This window comes from Alligator mississippiensis, chromosome 6, assembly GCF_030867095.1.
Source record: "Alligator mississippiensis isolate rAllMis1 chromosome 6, rAllMis1, whole genome shotgun sequence".
NCBI lineage: Eukaryota > Metazoa > Chordata > Crocodylia > Alligatoridae > Alligator > Alligator mississippiensis.
In genome coordinates, this window is record NC_081829.1 from 49,058,162 (window position 1) to 49,073,915 (window position 15,754).

The following is a 15,754-nucleotide window of genomic DNA, read 5'->3' on the forward strand; positions in this document are numbered from 1 at the left end:
TATTAAGGCTCTCTTTTAAAGCTTTCTATTCATACTCTTCCCTGCATGTCTCTCTAACACTTGTCTGTTACATTATGTTTGGCGCACAAGGAAACATTAAATAGAAAAGAAACGCCTGACTGTGGTGTTACTAAACCCTATTATCCTTCTGTCACATGTCCACCAGGAAAAGGTACAATTTTGGTCCATATTGATGATGATTTCTGAAGCTTTTGCTAACTGTCTTCAGAGAGGATTTCTAGAAACAAATGAAAGTGAAAAGGATATTTTTTACACTTTGAAAATCTTAAATGTAATAAGACAGTAAAATGTAATTATTCTTACTTCTCCTTGTGTCAAAGAAATCAGCATTACAGTTAGGGAGCTGAGGGTTAAATTGAGCTTGTTATTTTTATACAGGCCCAGATACTGCTTATGTGTTGTAAATTGTTAAGAGTAGATAATGCGGTTTTTATGTATACTCAATACACTACAAGAATTAACAGGGTTGTGATTTCATTAAGGGTTTCAGAGAGGGCATAAATGTCAACAGCAAAGCTTAACTGTTTAAATCACTGGACTCTTTCCACACACCACCCTTCAAGTCATGTTTCTGAGAATGGCAGGTAACTGTACTTGCTATAAGAGGCCAAAATTCCACTGAATTTTTAGAATGATAGTGAAAGGGCCCTTGCAGGAAAAAACAAAGATAAGGCTTTTGACTCATACTTTTGGGGGTAATGGAAAATGAAGACATTTATTTCTGCCTTATAGGAAAAGGTCCTGATAACAGTGTCTTGTAACTAATGCTGTGTGTGTGTGTGTGTGTCCTGATAACAGTGTCTTGTAACTAATGCTCTGTGTGTGTGTGTGTGTGTGATTCAGTTAGTCCCCTATTGGGCTTAAGAACTTGGGTTTAACTAAACATGTCTTCTAGACAAAGCATCAAGTCTTGTTCCAAAGACTTGATTGCAAACATGGAGAATCTCTCACTTCTTTGGTAGTTTATTTCAGTAGTTAATTGTGATTAACCATTGGATAAAATGCTTCGCAGATTTGCATTCACTAAATAAGTAAATAAAATTGGATGAAAAACTGTGTGCCTATTTTTTATTTGAATTTGCCTTGCCATTGGTTATTGTTATGCCTTTAGTCTTTTTCACCTCCAGTGTTTTTTTGGTATGCACATCTTGGAAAAAAAATGAAACATAAAGTTAAAAAAATTAAAGGTCAAAGTATGGCCCACTTCTCAAAATATTTGCACATGTAAATAAATTTTAAGCACATGAGTAATCCCATTGAAGTCAGTGGAGCTATTCACATATGTAAGGTTATTAACTGATTGCAGGATCAGGCTTTTAGTGTGGTTGTAGGTTGGATGGTGTGCACAGGCTACTGAAAATGGTGTAGTTAAACTGCACTTTATGAATTGAATTCAGCTACAAAATGCTGGTTGAGTTATGTCTGTGAGAATGATAACACTTATTATCTGTCTGTTCATTGTGTAAATCCTACCTCAGAAAGAAATATAGCATGTTTGAATTCAGTTGAAGTAAAATATATTATTATTTTATTTCATTATTAAAAGGTATTTTTACTGTTTGTTTGCTAAAATCACAGCAGCTGCTGTGTTAGGGCATTAGATTATTTAAAAGCAAATACAGAAAAATAAAGCCATAGAGAGAACAATTGGCTTGTCTGATGTGACTTGATTCCTCTTTTTGGCCTTGTCATATTCCAAATTATATTTTAACCCTTTACTTTTTCTTGTTTTAATTTGCAGTAGAATTGAAGCTTTTTATCAGTAACCAAGACAACCAAGATAAAGATTTATTTCAAAGCTGATGCATGTACAACTTAAATGTTCCACATTTTGCAGAACCTACATCCGAAAGGGGACAGCAGGCCTTTGCTTAGTTTTATAATCACTCTCCATTTCCCCATCTACATTCTTTAGACAGCTAATAAGGCAGTTTACAAAATCTTTTGTATCATAAAGAATGATTTCCTGAAGTGATCCATCACCTTAAGGATGTGGGTTGACCCAGTTCCAACACTGGTGCCATAACTTTAAAAATAGAAAGAAAACAAATCTTTCATTTTTGAGGAAGAGGTCATACCTTTGTGATCTTTTGGGGGTGAAAGGAAATGACAGAAACCCATTTTCAAATTTAGCTAATTCAAAAGAGATATGGCCAAATTTTATGCTCCTCAGCTTCTGCTGTGGCACTTACTAACTATTCAGCGGGATATCAAAGCAGAGCTTTGAAAAATATCAGACAAGGAGAAGAAAGAGAGTCTCTCCCAGGTAGTAGTGGAGAACATTAAAAAGGAGACAAAATAAAATTCTGTAAAGTGAAGCCAAGATTTCCATGGGCAAGGAAATCGAATTTTGAAAACGACTGTTTAAAAAAAAAAAGACAGAAATTATGGTGCTCAGTGTGTGACTTGTATGTATCAAGAGAGTCCCTGGCAATTGTCTATGATGGGGAGTGTTGGGAGCCTTGAGTCAGTCGCATTTCATCAGCCAAATTTACCTCTGAATCCACCCCTTAGAGAATTGTATTTTTTTCTGCTGAAAGTGTGTTTAGCCCCAATTCTCTGACTTCCTTTGGAAATAGAATAGGTGGCTGACAGATATGGCACTGGACTAGGAATCATGGAAACTTGGGGGAATATCATTGCCCCATTGAAATGAATGACAGAACTCCCACTAAGATTTCACCCCTGAATTTTGCACTTAGCTCTACCATTGATTTGGTTGGTGACCTTAAAACATTCTCCTAGTCTTAGCCTCTCTTTCTATACAGTGGGAGAAATCATATTTATTCATCTTTGCAAGGCATTTTGAGATGTATAGTTGCAAAGTGTTCTATAAAACCTGAGTATTATGATTGTCAGTCAGGCTTTTTGGAGGCTGAAAAACCTCATAAACCTGCCTCCTAAGATACAAATGGATTCTGGGAGAGCAAAGCAGGATCTGTGGCTATGAACTCCTGGATCAGGATGTAAAGAGGAATGAAAGTGTCTGATTGGAAACTTTTGCAGTATTATATTTCTTTCATCTTCTACAAAAAATGAATGTATTATTTGAATCCAAAATGATTTAATGAGATAAACATTATAGAAGATTTAATTAAATGGATCCACTGTCAGTCATTGATCAATATATTCAATTTTTCACTCTGTTAAATAGGACTAGAACAAATCAGATCCAAATCACTAGCTACAAAGTAATGTTCTTCAACTATAGGCTTTAAAGTACGTATTAGATGGTGCTGGGTTTTTTATAGGACTCCATTACTATGGGATTGAACAGTAGTTTCAATCTTCAGAAGATTTGTATGTATTCTCTTTCATTTCAGATGTTAAAACTAATTTTAGGAACTCTCTGAACTGCTCATGTACTTCTGGCATTGTGACAAAAAACAGAATGTTGTGGAAGTGACATGAGACACTGTGAACTAGTCCTCTGTCCTTGCCAGGAAAAAAAAGCTGGCACATCCAGAAAGATTGTGTATGCATTTTGTGTTGTATATTAGTAATATGGTCTTTCTATTTGCTACCATTTTAAAAACAAAATAGGACAGTTGAACATTAATAGGATATTTACTCTAATGGGCATCTTGTTAATATCACCATTCTCTGGTAAAAACAGCAATAATCACTTTATTCCATGTACTATACCAAATTGCTTCTGTTCTTGATTGCATTAACATTCAAATCAAGGGGAATTTCTTAAAATAGGGACATGTAACATGGGTCTTGTCAACAAAGCAATATCCCTGTTGTGTTGATAATTTACCCAAATTTATTTAAACCTGAAAACAAAGATTTGCAAGTTCATCTAGCAGGGTTAACTAATTAATTCATACATTAATATTTTAAAAGCACTGTAATTAATTAGCTAGCCAAGGCACACCAAGCAGCATTACAAGAACAAATGAATCTAGCAGGAATTAAATGTTATTTTGAAAATTAAGATCTCTTTTTCAATGGCACTTTTCTCAGTGATCACATCAGTGCACCGTAGCATGCAAAATAGACTCCACCCTCAGAACACTGCTACTTGGTGCTTCCAGGTATGAAGCAAAAATCAGGGCTGCTTAGGATAAAGGGAAATGGCTGCTAGCCTCAAGACTACCAGAATGGATAGTCTTACAACCTTGCTGATAATCATTCTCCCACAAGGGCTGTTTCACACTGAGGCTGTTTGGATTGTGATCACATGGTCAGAGATTACAAATGGATGGGGGTAAATTCATAGATTCATTGATATTAGGGCTGGAAGGGACCTCACGAGATCATTGGGTCCAGATCCCCCGCACTTGGGCAGGAAAAACTGCTGGGGTCAGATGACTCCAGCAAGGTATGCATTGAGTCATTTTTTAAAGATCTCCAGAGTAGGTGATTGCACCACCTCTGGGGCGAGTCTCCTCATAAAAGGGCTTGGGAAGGAAAGGTTGTTCTTATTTACCTGGTTATCCTCTATAAAACTGCACACTAGTTACAAGCTTTTTCTTCTCCCTCACTTGGGCTGTTTCTTGCAGTATTACTGCTTTTTCATAACTAACTGTTAGTTGTTTATCTCTGTTGGATGGCTACGTTATGCCTTTTGGATTGCATTGCAAAGGGCAGGATCAAGCAGTATATATCCCCCCATTGGGAGTCATTGGTTTTGGCTATATAGCTCAGGTGTGTCTCCATTTCCCATACATGTGCTGGTATTTCTAATGATACCAAAAGCCCTTGCCAAAGGGGATGAAATAACAATAGGTGGAGGATGTTGTCCTCATTTTAAGGGCTGGATGCTTGAAGATTCATTACTAGGGACCTACCTAACTCATGGCGAGAGAAAGCAATTTTTGCGGCTTGCTCATGGCCCAAAGAACCAATTTTGCAGTTATTTCACAGTGGCCCCACCCCTCGGCGCTGATTGGCAGGGAGCCCCCACCCCTTGGCCTTGATTGTCAGAGAGGCCTCAGGGAGATGGGAGACAAGATGGTGGCCAGCATTTTGACTGCTGGCTGCCTTTTGTGCAGCCCCACCCCTCAGCACTGATTGGTGGAGAGGCCCAAGGGGGCAGCAGCCATCTTGGCCGCACCTTTCATGCCACCCTTGCAGCTGGCACCGTCCCTTCCTGGGCAGGCTGTGGGGCTGGGCCACAGCAGTAGTAAGGACCAATAGCTCCTCACTAGCATTTTATTTTTTTTTTCCCACTGATTTCCTAGGAAATCACATCCAATGCCATTTTCCATGGAGATTGTTGTTGTTCACAAAACTGCAATTTAAGTAGGTCCCTATTCATTAACACTCACTGGGATAAAGTTTTATTCTGTTTTGCAAGATGGCCACTGCAAAATGTTGGGCTTTCACTTTGTGGGAGGCATATGTTATCATTCACAGTTCCTAAAGGGGCATCAGGTAGTTGGATCCATCTGCTCTGGGTGTCATGGTACTCCAATGGAAACCTATCGTTTTAATTGTCTTTGGTGGCAGCTGACATCTTAAACTGAGATCCTAGTCAGTTTGCACATTTTAGGAATGCAGGCTAGCATTTTTTCATCAAATCAAGAAAGTCAGGAACTCGGCTCTCACTGAAATTTGTGGCCTCATTCATTTGAGTAGCCTTTTACTTACTAAAAATATCCAGCCTTTTCATCAATTACCAGAGTCTCTGCTTTTTGTTGGTAATATGGCTATAGTAAAGTATACACAAAATCATAAATAAAAAAAATAAGATCTGTATGTCACCCATGAGGCCTTCCTACATACAATCATCTATGAAAGAAGGCAGCATCAGCAGTGCTGTTTGCATTTTCCTTTGCAGTTTATCCAAGGGGTGGGATGGGGGGCACAAAGCTTGATGGTCAAAACCTTGCATTTTTCTTTATTTTCACTGTGTATTCACAATAACTCCCTTGTTCAATTTGCAACCTATAAACCAATGCATCGTCCCACTTTATTTAGTTCCCTTGGTACTTTCATTGCTTATCTTATGAAGATCTGTGTTAACATTTATCAAAACAAATGGCAAGCCTGGGACCTTTTAAGTAGTTTTTTAGTTAATAAAACCAATCTTCTAGTTCTGTTATGTTAAAAGTACATTATCTTTTTATTACGCACTCTCTACAGCTTTGTCTGTTTTCTGTCTTGGCAATTTCATGACTGCTCCAGTTGATTGCTATATAGAGAATTGCAAAATCATTAAGGGTGGGGTTTTACCATCTGACTTACAGTACAAACCATTTCTCAAAATAACCACAACAGTGCAAGGCTGATGTGTAATTTACGTCACAGTATGTTTTTATGAAATAGTTTGTGGCGTATTCATATAGATTTAGGACCAAATCTCTCTGTCTCTCTCTTTTTAATCGAGCTTTTTACTTTTTAATATTTTCCACTCCTTGTCTTGGCTTGCCTCCAATTTAACAGCTTCAGTGAGAAAAAAATAACTGATCTTTTTTTCAGCTGTTTAACTGCGAGTGTATTTTGTTCTTTGATGTATACATTTGTGCTAACTTAACTGCCTTGGGAGAAATTTAGATTTGTGGTAGTAGGATACATTGCACAAAGCTGGAACAGAGAATTGAAAAAGTTGATGCACAAGTTCAGAATTTTAAACACCAATTGAAGCTATTTAGTCTTATGCACTAGCACATTTCCCTTTTACAAATGTCTTTCTGTATAATGTCTTGTAATTAAAACAGGAAATCATTGAGTAACTGTAAGATGAATAAGAGCACTTAAACTGAAAAGAAAATTACCTTCTGAGAAATTATATTCACAATTTTTTTTGCTTCACATTATAATGTTGGTAATAATAGTAACAGATATATGTACTCTTATCTGTATCATTGTTCTGCTTATGTTTTCTGAAATAAAAAATCATTTTTAGTAATATAAAAAATAAATGGACAGAAAATGGGAAATGCTTAATTATGAAAAATATTCTGTGTCACAACAGAGTAGCAATTAAATTGAAACTTCAATATAATTATCAATAACAGTAAAATCTGGAGCAGTGCCAGGGACATAAAGTTGGTGCTCAGCCTTTGCTTGGTTGCTAGGAGCACAGTGAAAGTATAAAGCTTAGAGAAAGGAATGTCTAATATAATAAAGTAACAGAAGGTAGCATAAATCATTGTGAAAGCAGTTCATATTGACATTATTTTATTTAAATTGGGTTGAAAGTAGACATTTAATTGTACAAAGCAGTAAATTAATATTTCTTCTGAAAAATAACTATACGTTTTCTGAGAGGAAATGGAAAATTTGTGTTTCGAACATGAGCCTAATACATATTTGGAATCTTTTAAGCAAAAAAATCTTTAAATGTTTGTTTCTGTTGGCATCAAAATGCATTTTCACTAATACGATTAAAAGAACTAAAGGGCAAAATACTTGGCAGATTTTGCTGTTGAGGTAATTAGGTGCAGGAAGGAACATGCATACTTTTTCCATCAAGCTCTATAACATCCTGGTGTGAAGGTCTTTTTAAAGAAAAAAAATGCTTGCTGCTGTTAGAAGTAGATTGTGGTGGTTAGCTATAGCCATTATAATCTGATGTTTCTGAAACAAGCAGACAAAGAGCAACTTATATTTCTGTGTTTCTCTCTTCTTTCTGTAAGTAGTGCTTCATCTGAAAGGGTTTGTCAGGAAGTCTTGCTTTTAGCATTTTTTATCTTGAATTACATATTAAAAATGGTTGTACTAATTTAGAAAGCTGCATAGATTCACCGCGTTTGACATTTCATGCATCTCTTACTGACAAAGACAATTTGGAGAATATGCTGTTCAGCATGAATGCCAAACCTTGCCAATCCCACCCCCCCTCCTCCCCAAACCCCCCAACAAAAGAAACTATGTGGATTATATCCATAGATATACAGTTAGTGTTCTCCAAGCATGGGTGGAACCTCACATTGTAATTACAGTTTCTTTATAGAAACCTGTTTTGAACTTGAATTATATATAAATAAATGAAATATTGACATTGAAAGAGGTTGTTAAAACATGTAATTATGATATAAGCATGGGATTAGTATAATTTCAGTTGAGCTTTACAAGCAATGTACTCTTTGTATTATCTTTTTCTATGTACAGAGCTTGTTGAAGGTAAAACGACTTTCAGTAATTTAGCATCTTCTATTCTGTAAGCTCATAATGAAATATTTTTTAAATTACATTATTTTTCCTTATTTTAATAGAAAGTGAGAAGCTTGGTTAACATTTCAGCTTCTAATAACTGGAAACTTTATAATTTTAATTTAGATAAAATTCAGCAATATACGCAACCACAATCAAATGGTATTTTCTGTATTTTGTTACAGTAAAAATCATCTAGGGGGGAGGTCTGTATTTTGCTACTTTGATTTTCTTTCTCATGTGGGTGTGGTTGAGAGAAGTCTTTGTTCCAGGAACACTCTGTTTGTCTTTCACTAAACAAATATGCAGTTTATCCATTCTTTATTCTTTCTTAGATTTATCTGTTCAGCCTATTGTGAACAGGCAAAGAAAAAATGAATTATAAAGCATTTATTGGAATCACTTATTGCATGGCTAACTTTGCATACAGGTTTGTTTACACCGTTATGGATTGCAATAAGAAGCAAAAAAATAGTTAAAGCAACAAATATGTAGACGAATGATCCTGCAAATAGCGATCTGGCTTTAGTTTATGACATTGGCTTAAGATAAAATGTCATTCATCAAACACAGAATAGTATATAGAATTCTGTCTAGTGACTTATGACACATCTTAGTGGAAACAAATGGTTTGTTACAAAGGCTTATGGGAGACACATTTATATGCACCTTGGTACAAAGGCTGACCACATCCTGGCATAAGAAATGTGCTGCCTGATCAACAGAATCAATTTACCAATGCATACATGAAGGTAGAAGCAGTAAGTAACAAGCATACAGTAGAGCTGAGGGATGGATCATAAGCTTGTTTCTCCCTTGAATGGTTCTGGTCTCTGATCCAGTTTCAGGATTTCTTACTAATGAAGAGAGAATTATACACACTCACATGTATAGCAAAGAGTTATTTCACAATCAAATGTGATCGCAGAGGGTCATGGGATAGATAGTTGGTAAAAATATTTTGACCACATCCTAGTTGACCTAAAGAAGTTTGGCTGCAGTAACTCAGCCATTCCTAGAAAAATATTTAAATAATGTTTACCAAAAGATATCATCCATATACATTGAGAAAGGGATTGTTTTGCCTTCTGTTTAAACTGGACGGACAGGGGAAGTCTCAATACTTATCAAACTGACTGCTTTCAAGAACTGTTGTAAAAATAGTACTTTCAGTTCAACACTTTATATTTATTTTCCAAATAATACTTAAATTTATAACTCTGAAATTTCAAAGATGGTCTAGGTATGTTGGTATACAATTTTCCCATTGATACTTTAAGAGAGCACATTTTGTCATTTAAAAAATATTCTGTATATTGTTTCTCTGTTTTCAAGGATCAATTAAAATTAATATTACCTCTTAACATGGTACAACACTGAAATTAAAAAGGATTTTTGCCTTTGACTTTGGTTAGGCCAGGATTTCAGCCAACATTCTTTCCAATTATTTGAAGTGTAATCCTACTTTAAGAGGAAGAAAGGTTATTAAAATATTGGTAGTGGGATTAAATATTTGATTATAGTATCTTTGACAGAAATAGAGACTAGGTTACTTAGTAATCAGGCAATAGCCTAGCAAGTGTAAACTACAGACCTATACATACCTCCATAGATGTGCAGAGAAAAATTAATCTAGGTACCCAACATGAGGATCTAAATGAACACAAATAGAAATACAGAATCTCAGTTTTGGCCTGATACCCTGATATCAGGGCTGATAAAAGTCATGCTACCACCTTCTCTTGTTGTTATGTTCTGTCTTCTGCTGTCACATTTCCCATTGGTAATCATATGATGAAATTTTGTTGTGATATTTCAAAGTTAGATGCCTTTATTTTATATTGTTTAAAACTCAACAGAATAAAAGGAAGTTTTTTTCTGGATTTTTTTGGATTTGCAGTTGGGAAGCCATTTAAAAGTTCATTTAACTGTAGTATACTATGTATTTTGTCGTGTGTTGCCTATTCACACAAGAATTTCTGTCTGGGATTGCTTAGGGTCATAAACATTGCCAGAGTGAAATCAGTCTATGATCTATCTACTCCAGTATCCTCTCTCTAATAGTGGTTACTATTAGATATTTTAAAGGAAAGGCCAAATAATCATTACCTTCCCTCTAACCCCCACCCCCGCAAACAGCAGTGAAAAAACCCTCTCCTCTCCAGACATACGGAGTGTATAATTATCATGAAAAAAAATTTAAATAGTGTGCAGACTAGTTTAGTAAAGTGACATTGGAAACTGAAGATTAACTATCATGAAATCTTTCTATTAAAGCATTTACGGCAGATTTCATGAAATAGAGAGGCCACTTTATGTAAGCTAGAGTAGGGATCAACAACCTACAGCCCATGGGCAGGATCTGGCATGAGGAGCCATAAAATCCAGCTCACAGACATGGGGTGTTGGTGGCATTTGATGGTGGGGGGCTTTGGCAGCAGTTGCTTTCCCTGACTGCTATGAGGAAAAGTGTTGGGTGTGGGCACTTCCATCATTTTTCTCTGCAACAGTATGAGGAAAGTGGTTGAGTCCTCCCACTCTCCAACCAACCCATCAGCATCTAACACAAACAGGGTCAGTCCAGCCTGCAGCCTTAAAATGTTGCTGACCACTGAGCTAGAGCATAGATATTGTCATCCTTACTTAAGCTGTAGTACCTTACTGCAAGGGAGTAAGATTAGGGCTCTTGTGAATAATGGTGGTAGAAATGGCCTGAAGTCGGTAAAGCAAAGGTGTCTTAATATGTCATTCTGAGGGTTTTTTGTTTGGTTTTCCCTGCTTTTGAAAAATACTTTCTTATTGAAGATAAAATTTTAATGAGCAGACTTGATCCTGCTCCAGTTTAAGTCAATGGGACTTTGCTATTGACTTAATTGAAAACAAGATAAGGCCCCCAAATTGTTTACTATGTTTCTTCCTATTGAGCTACAACTTCATTTGTACTGTTTATATTACCTCTGGGACAAAATAGAATGTACTTTAAAGGGTTTTTTGGGTTTTTTTGCAGGTGAAGAAGATGAAGATTCAAGTCTCTTGATCCTTAGTTATCCACAATACTGTCGATATCGTTCCATGCTAAAGCGTCTTCAAGACAAGCCATCCTCAGTATTAACAGACCAGTTTGTTTTAGCTCTTGGTGGCATTGCAGTAACAAGCAAGAGCCCCCAAATCTTTTACTGTCGGGATACATTTGATCACCCAACTCTTATAGAAAATGAAAGCATATGTGATGAATTTGGTGAGTCATTTTACAGTTACCTGCTTTTTATTGCAAAAATAAAAGGTTGGGGGTTTTTTGCCCCATTTTAGTGTTTACATATTTACAAATGAAAAATGTTGATAATGTGAACCGTGTAAAGAGCAATGCTATTTACATTTAAAGTGCTAAATTAGCAAATGTGCTTTCCACCATCAAGATTTCTGAGACTGAAGGCTGATGTAATGGGCTTCTAGGTAGTTATAATCTCCATTTTACAACTTCTGTTTATCAGATCCAAAGTTGCTGTTATTTGGGTGGAGTAAATAGCACAATTATTCAGCGTAAGTTAAAGGGACATATATTAACATTTGAAATTACTTGCCTTAATATTTTATCTATAATTTAGGCCTTTCCTTAAGGACTCAAGCTTTATGAATTTTGCTTTGTGTTTGTTTGTTTGTTTGTTTGTTTTTAAAGTGATCATTGCTGTAGCCTACTAAGCAGTGCAAAACAGAATTCTAAGATTTGCTGTGAGACCCTGTGGCAGCCCACCTTCAGGTGCTTGCCACTTTAAGGGCTAAGTCAGGCAGCCAGCAGGTGCCTGATTGCAGCAGCCATTTTAGAATACAGGCTAGCTATATAAAGACAGCAGTTTGCTGCTGGGAGCAGGCAGAGACATAGAACATCTAGCAGGTAAGACCAAGTGGCTCTTGGTCCTGGGCATGATCTAAAACTGCACCCTACCAGGAAAGGGTGGCCTGGTAGGGCTCCTAATGGTGTAGAAGCCCCCAAGAAATGCCAGGCCAGTTACTGCTCCAGTGAAAGGCAGGTAGGGGTGCCTTAACCCCAGCCCCCACCATCTGGTGAGTAATTCTGAGAGCTGTGGGAGTAGTGGGGCCAGGTATGCTCATGTGTAGGCACCTGAGCCCAGCAGGAATGTGAGATCCTAGCAACCCCAGAGTGGGTAGCGTGGGGAGCATAGTGTGAGGCCCTGCACAGAGTAGGGCTGAATCGGGAGTAGGCCTGAAAGGCTGTACATGTGAGGGGGCTGAGTAGGGCTGAACGGGGAGTAAGCCTGAAGGCCAGTGCAAGGGCCAGCCCTGTGAGAAGCTAGTTGCAAATATGAGGAGGAGACCCCAGGGTGGGGCGTGGTGTAGAGTTGTCCAGTGAGGGGCTTGGGGCAGAATTAGCCCCGGGTTTGGCACAAGGCTGGGCCATGTAGAGTTGGGCAACTTGCAGGAACTGAAGGACTGCATGGTGAGGCCAGCATGCAAGTAGTGAAGCCTGGTGGCCCAAGATGGGCTGCTCAAGAGGAGCAAGAGCAGTGGAGTGTGGCCCAGTAATGGGCAGTATACCAGAGGCCTCCAATTTTGGACTGGATTTGCTCCGGTCTCGGACCAGGGAGTAATCTTAATCTGAATGCCATCTGTGAGGCATGGACTGCGGTGTAGGGGAGGTTCAGAGCCATAGATAGCACCCCGTGGCATCAGGGCTGGGAAGGGGCAGCCTCCCGCATTATACCACCAGTTTATGGGAACACCAAAGTTGTGGCAGGCGAGACTGTGTGGGCTGCCCCATAGAGACAAGTAGGCAGGCCGGCATGAGACCTTGCCCTGAGCATGCCCCATGTCACAGACTCATTGTAAAACTTTTTATTGTGAAACCACATCTCTTACAGCCACACTTACAAACCAGAAGAAACATTAATTACATGTGTATTGTTGGCCACCTCAGAATGACTGACTGTCAGTTCAACAGGAATTTTGCCAAGGCCAGAAACTTAATTTTGCTGGTGCTCTTACAAAACACTCCTGAATTAGCTGACATGGGCTCATTGGGCACAGACAGAAGTTAAGTTTGTCAGGTAATTGGCCCCCTGAAAGTGCTCAACAGCCATACCATGACACAAGTGCACAGCTACAAAGTGCTTTAAAAGTGGCCAATCATGCAATACATTAATCCTCAACAAATGAGGGATCAGATGAAGGTGCTCTACTTCAAAGTTCCTTAGGGAACGTGTGTTCCCTAGGATTAATTTGTGGCTTGATCGGGCCCGGGATGATGCAGCCCAGCCCCGACCCACCCCTGGGGCTGTGTTCAGGAAGGGAGAGGTGAGAGGAGAGGGAGGCCAGGGCCTGGAGCTTCTCCACAGGATCCCATTCCTGCTGCTACACTTTGATGAGGGCAGAGGTGGCCAGCTGCAGCAGGGAGGAGGGGAGCCTTGCAGGAAGAAACTCCGGCCCTCGCACCATTGTGCCAAAGGGTCCCAGAGAGCACCCAGCCCCACCCTGGCTGGGCCATGCTGCCCCTGTCTGCCCAGCCCCCTGAGCCCACACAGCCCGTGGTAGGGGCTCCCCAGCAGAATGTGCCCAAAAGCAGCAGGTCTGGGTAACTCAGGGTTTGGCTCTTCTTGTGGGCATTTCCTCTCTGCCAGCCTCAGCATCACTCCAGCCTCCTCTGCCAGGGCAGCCACAACCCTGCCAGCCACATCTGCCCTGTGCAGCCTCCACACACCAGCACTCCAGCACTACTAGGGCCCCAGTGATGGAAGCATGGGGTGTGGTGTCTGGACAGGCAGATAGGGGCAAAGAGGAGCCAAGGAGACAGGGGTGGTGTAGGGTGCTGGGGATTGGCCGGTGCAGGAGCCCTGAGCCATCACCAGGTCCACGCTGGGAATGAGGGTGCCCTGGGGTCAGGGGATGGAGCTTGTGACTTCAGGGATCATGCCCCAGGCCCTGTTGTGGGCTCCCACCATGGACTGGGTGTGGCTGGAGTGCTTCCACCCCAGCCCTGCTCCCCTAGCCCTACCAGGGCTAATCACTCCCCCTCCTCTCTCTTCACAGCTTTGGGGGCAGTGCTGACAGCACTGGAACTGGGGGGCAGAACAGGGGGAATGGGGCAGGTCCTTGGCTGCAGGCAGACTTGATTCCCCAACCCTGCTCCCCAACAGGCTAATTCATGATGCTTTATGTAAAGTGCTATGAATTAGAGCAGGGGCCTACACATCTGTCAGCAGCCATTGTCACTCTCACTTGGCAGTGCTAATTAACCTGCCTCAAGCACCACATGGGGCAGCGTGTCTGAACCAATGGGGTGATTAAAGGTACCATTGCTTAACATGGTTGATTTATCCTATAGGGGTGGGCAAAATGCGGCCCATGGGCCAGATGTGGCCCGCCCGGCCATTCTATCTGGCCCGTGGGGCCCCTAAAAATTTTAGAAAATTAATATTTATCTGCCCCTGGCTGCCTGTCGTTCAGCCCTCGATGGTTTGCCAAAACAGAAGAGTAAGCAGCCCTCTGCCCAAAATAATTGCCTGCCCCTGCTATAGATATAGCCTGAGACTGTTAGATGTCCAGCACTCATGTCAGATTTACAAAATGCCAGAGAGCACACTATTAAATTTGTAGCAGCATGCATATTAAGGTACTTTTAGTATTCAGTCCAGTGTAGTTTCTCTAGTAGCTTACCTATTCTATGATAATTTAATTATATTAACCACATCAGCATTCAAATGAATGTAGCAGCTAATGGCAATAAATAGTACCAGTTAATATTGAGCATTTACAGCTTTAATGTATGATATTTATAAATCTATGTAAAGTAACTCATTTCTTTTAGGAAGACAATATCTGTTTATTCATTTAGCTTATAATAATTTTTTTTAGGAACATCCTGTGGGATTTTAAAAATCCCTGTTTCCAAAAACCCTAATTGTTAGTTTTATATAAATCAAGCCTTCATTCTTTAAGGTAGGTATTGTTATTCTGGAAGCTGGAAATCCACTCTGATATCTGGAATAAGGTGTTTTATATAGCAGTGCAGAATTGTTCTACTGCAACACCAAGGATGTCCACCTGTAGAGCCAAACTCTGCAGCCCCTAATGAATAGGAGAAATCCTTTCTCATGTGTATGTCAACATTGACACCCATTATTTCACATCATTAAAACTATGTGCTTGAATTTAGGAATTCAGGACTGGGCCCTACACAGCAACCTAAATTGGCCAAAACCAGAGCTTTTTGAATGTATGGAGTGGAAATGCAGATTGCTGTTGGGGAAAGATAGAGTGAATGAAATGGCTTGTAAGTCTGGTCCAATAGCAAAGTAGTATCATCTTGATTTTTATTTACAGTGAGAGATTCTATACACAATATAAAGTTTGGGTTTAATTAACTATCCTTCTTACATTGGAAAGGTTATTTTAGGCTTGAAGGAATTTGATGAGCATACCATCTGTTTTCTGTGCAGTATTTTATTCAGGGTCATTCCTTGATTGCAGTTTTATTGAAATAGTTGGGCCTATAATGTAACTATATCATGCAGTATTAGAATAGGTGAGTCAAAGAGATCTGATGCAATGAAGGAACCACATTTAGTGAACTATAGCTTGTGTCTTCGTTCATTCTCTGAAAGCTAACAGTGCC

The 15,754-nt window shown here is 39.4% G+C and overlaps 1 protein-coding gene across 3 annotated transcripts in view; it reads left to right on the forward strand.

The window, feature by feature from the left end:
* ARID5B (AT-rich interaction domain 5B) overlaps positions 1–15,754 on the forward strand; it is a 176,051-nt gene that overhangs the window by 56,832 nt on the left and 103,465 nt on the right. For 2 of the 3 annotated variants that reach the window (XM_014610140.3, XM_006273081.4), the window contains exon 4: positions 11,135–11,365. The exons of the other annotated variant lie outside the window; for it this stretch is intronic. In XM_014610140.3, coding sequence (XP_014465626.1) covers positions 11,135–11,365 — 231 coding nt within the window. The remainder of the gene's footprint in view (positions 1–11,134; positions 11,366–15,754) is intronic. 3 annotated transcript variants of the gene reach the window in all.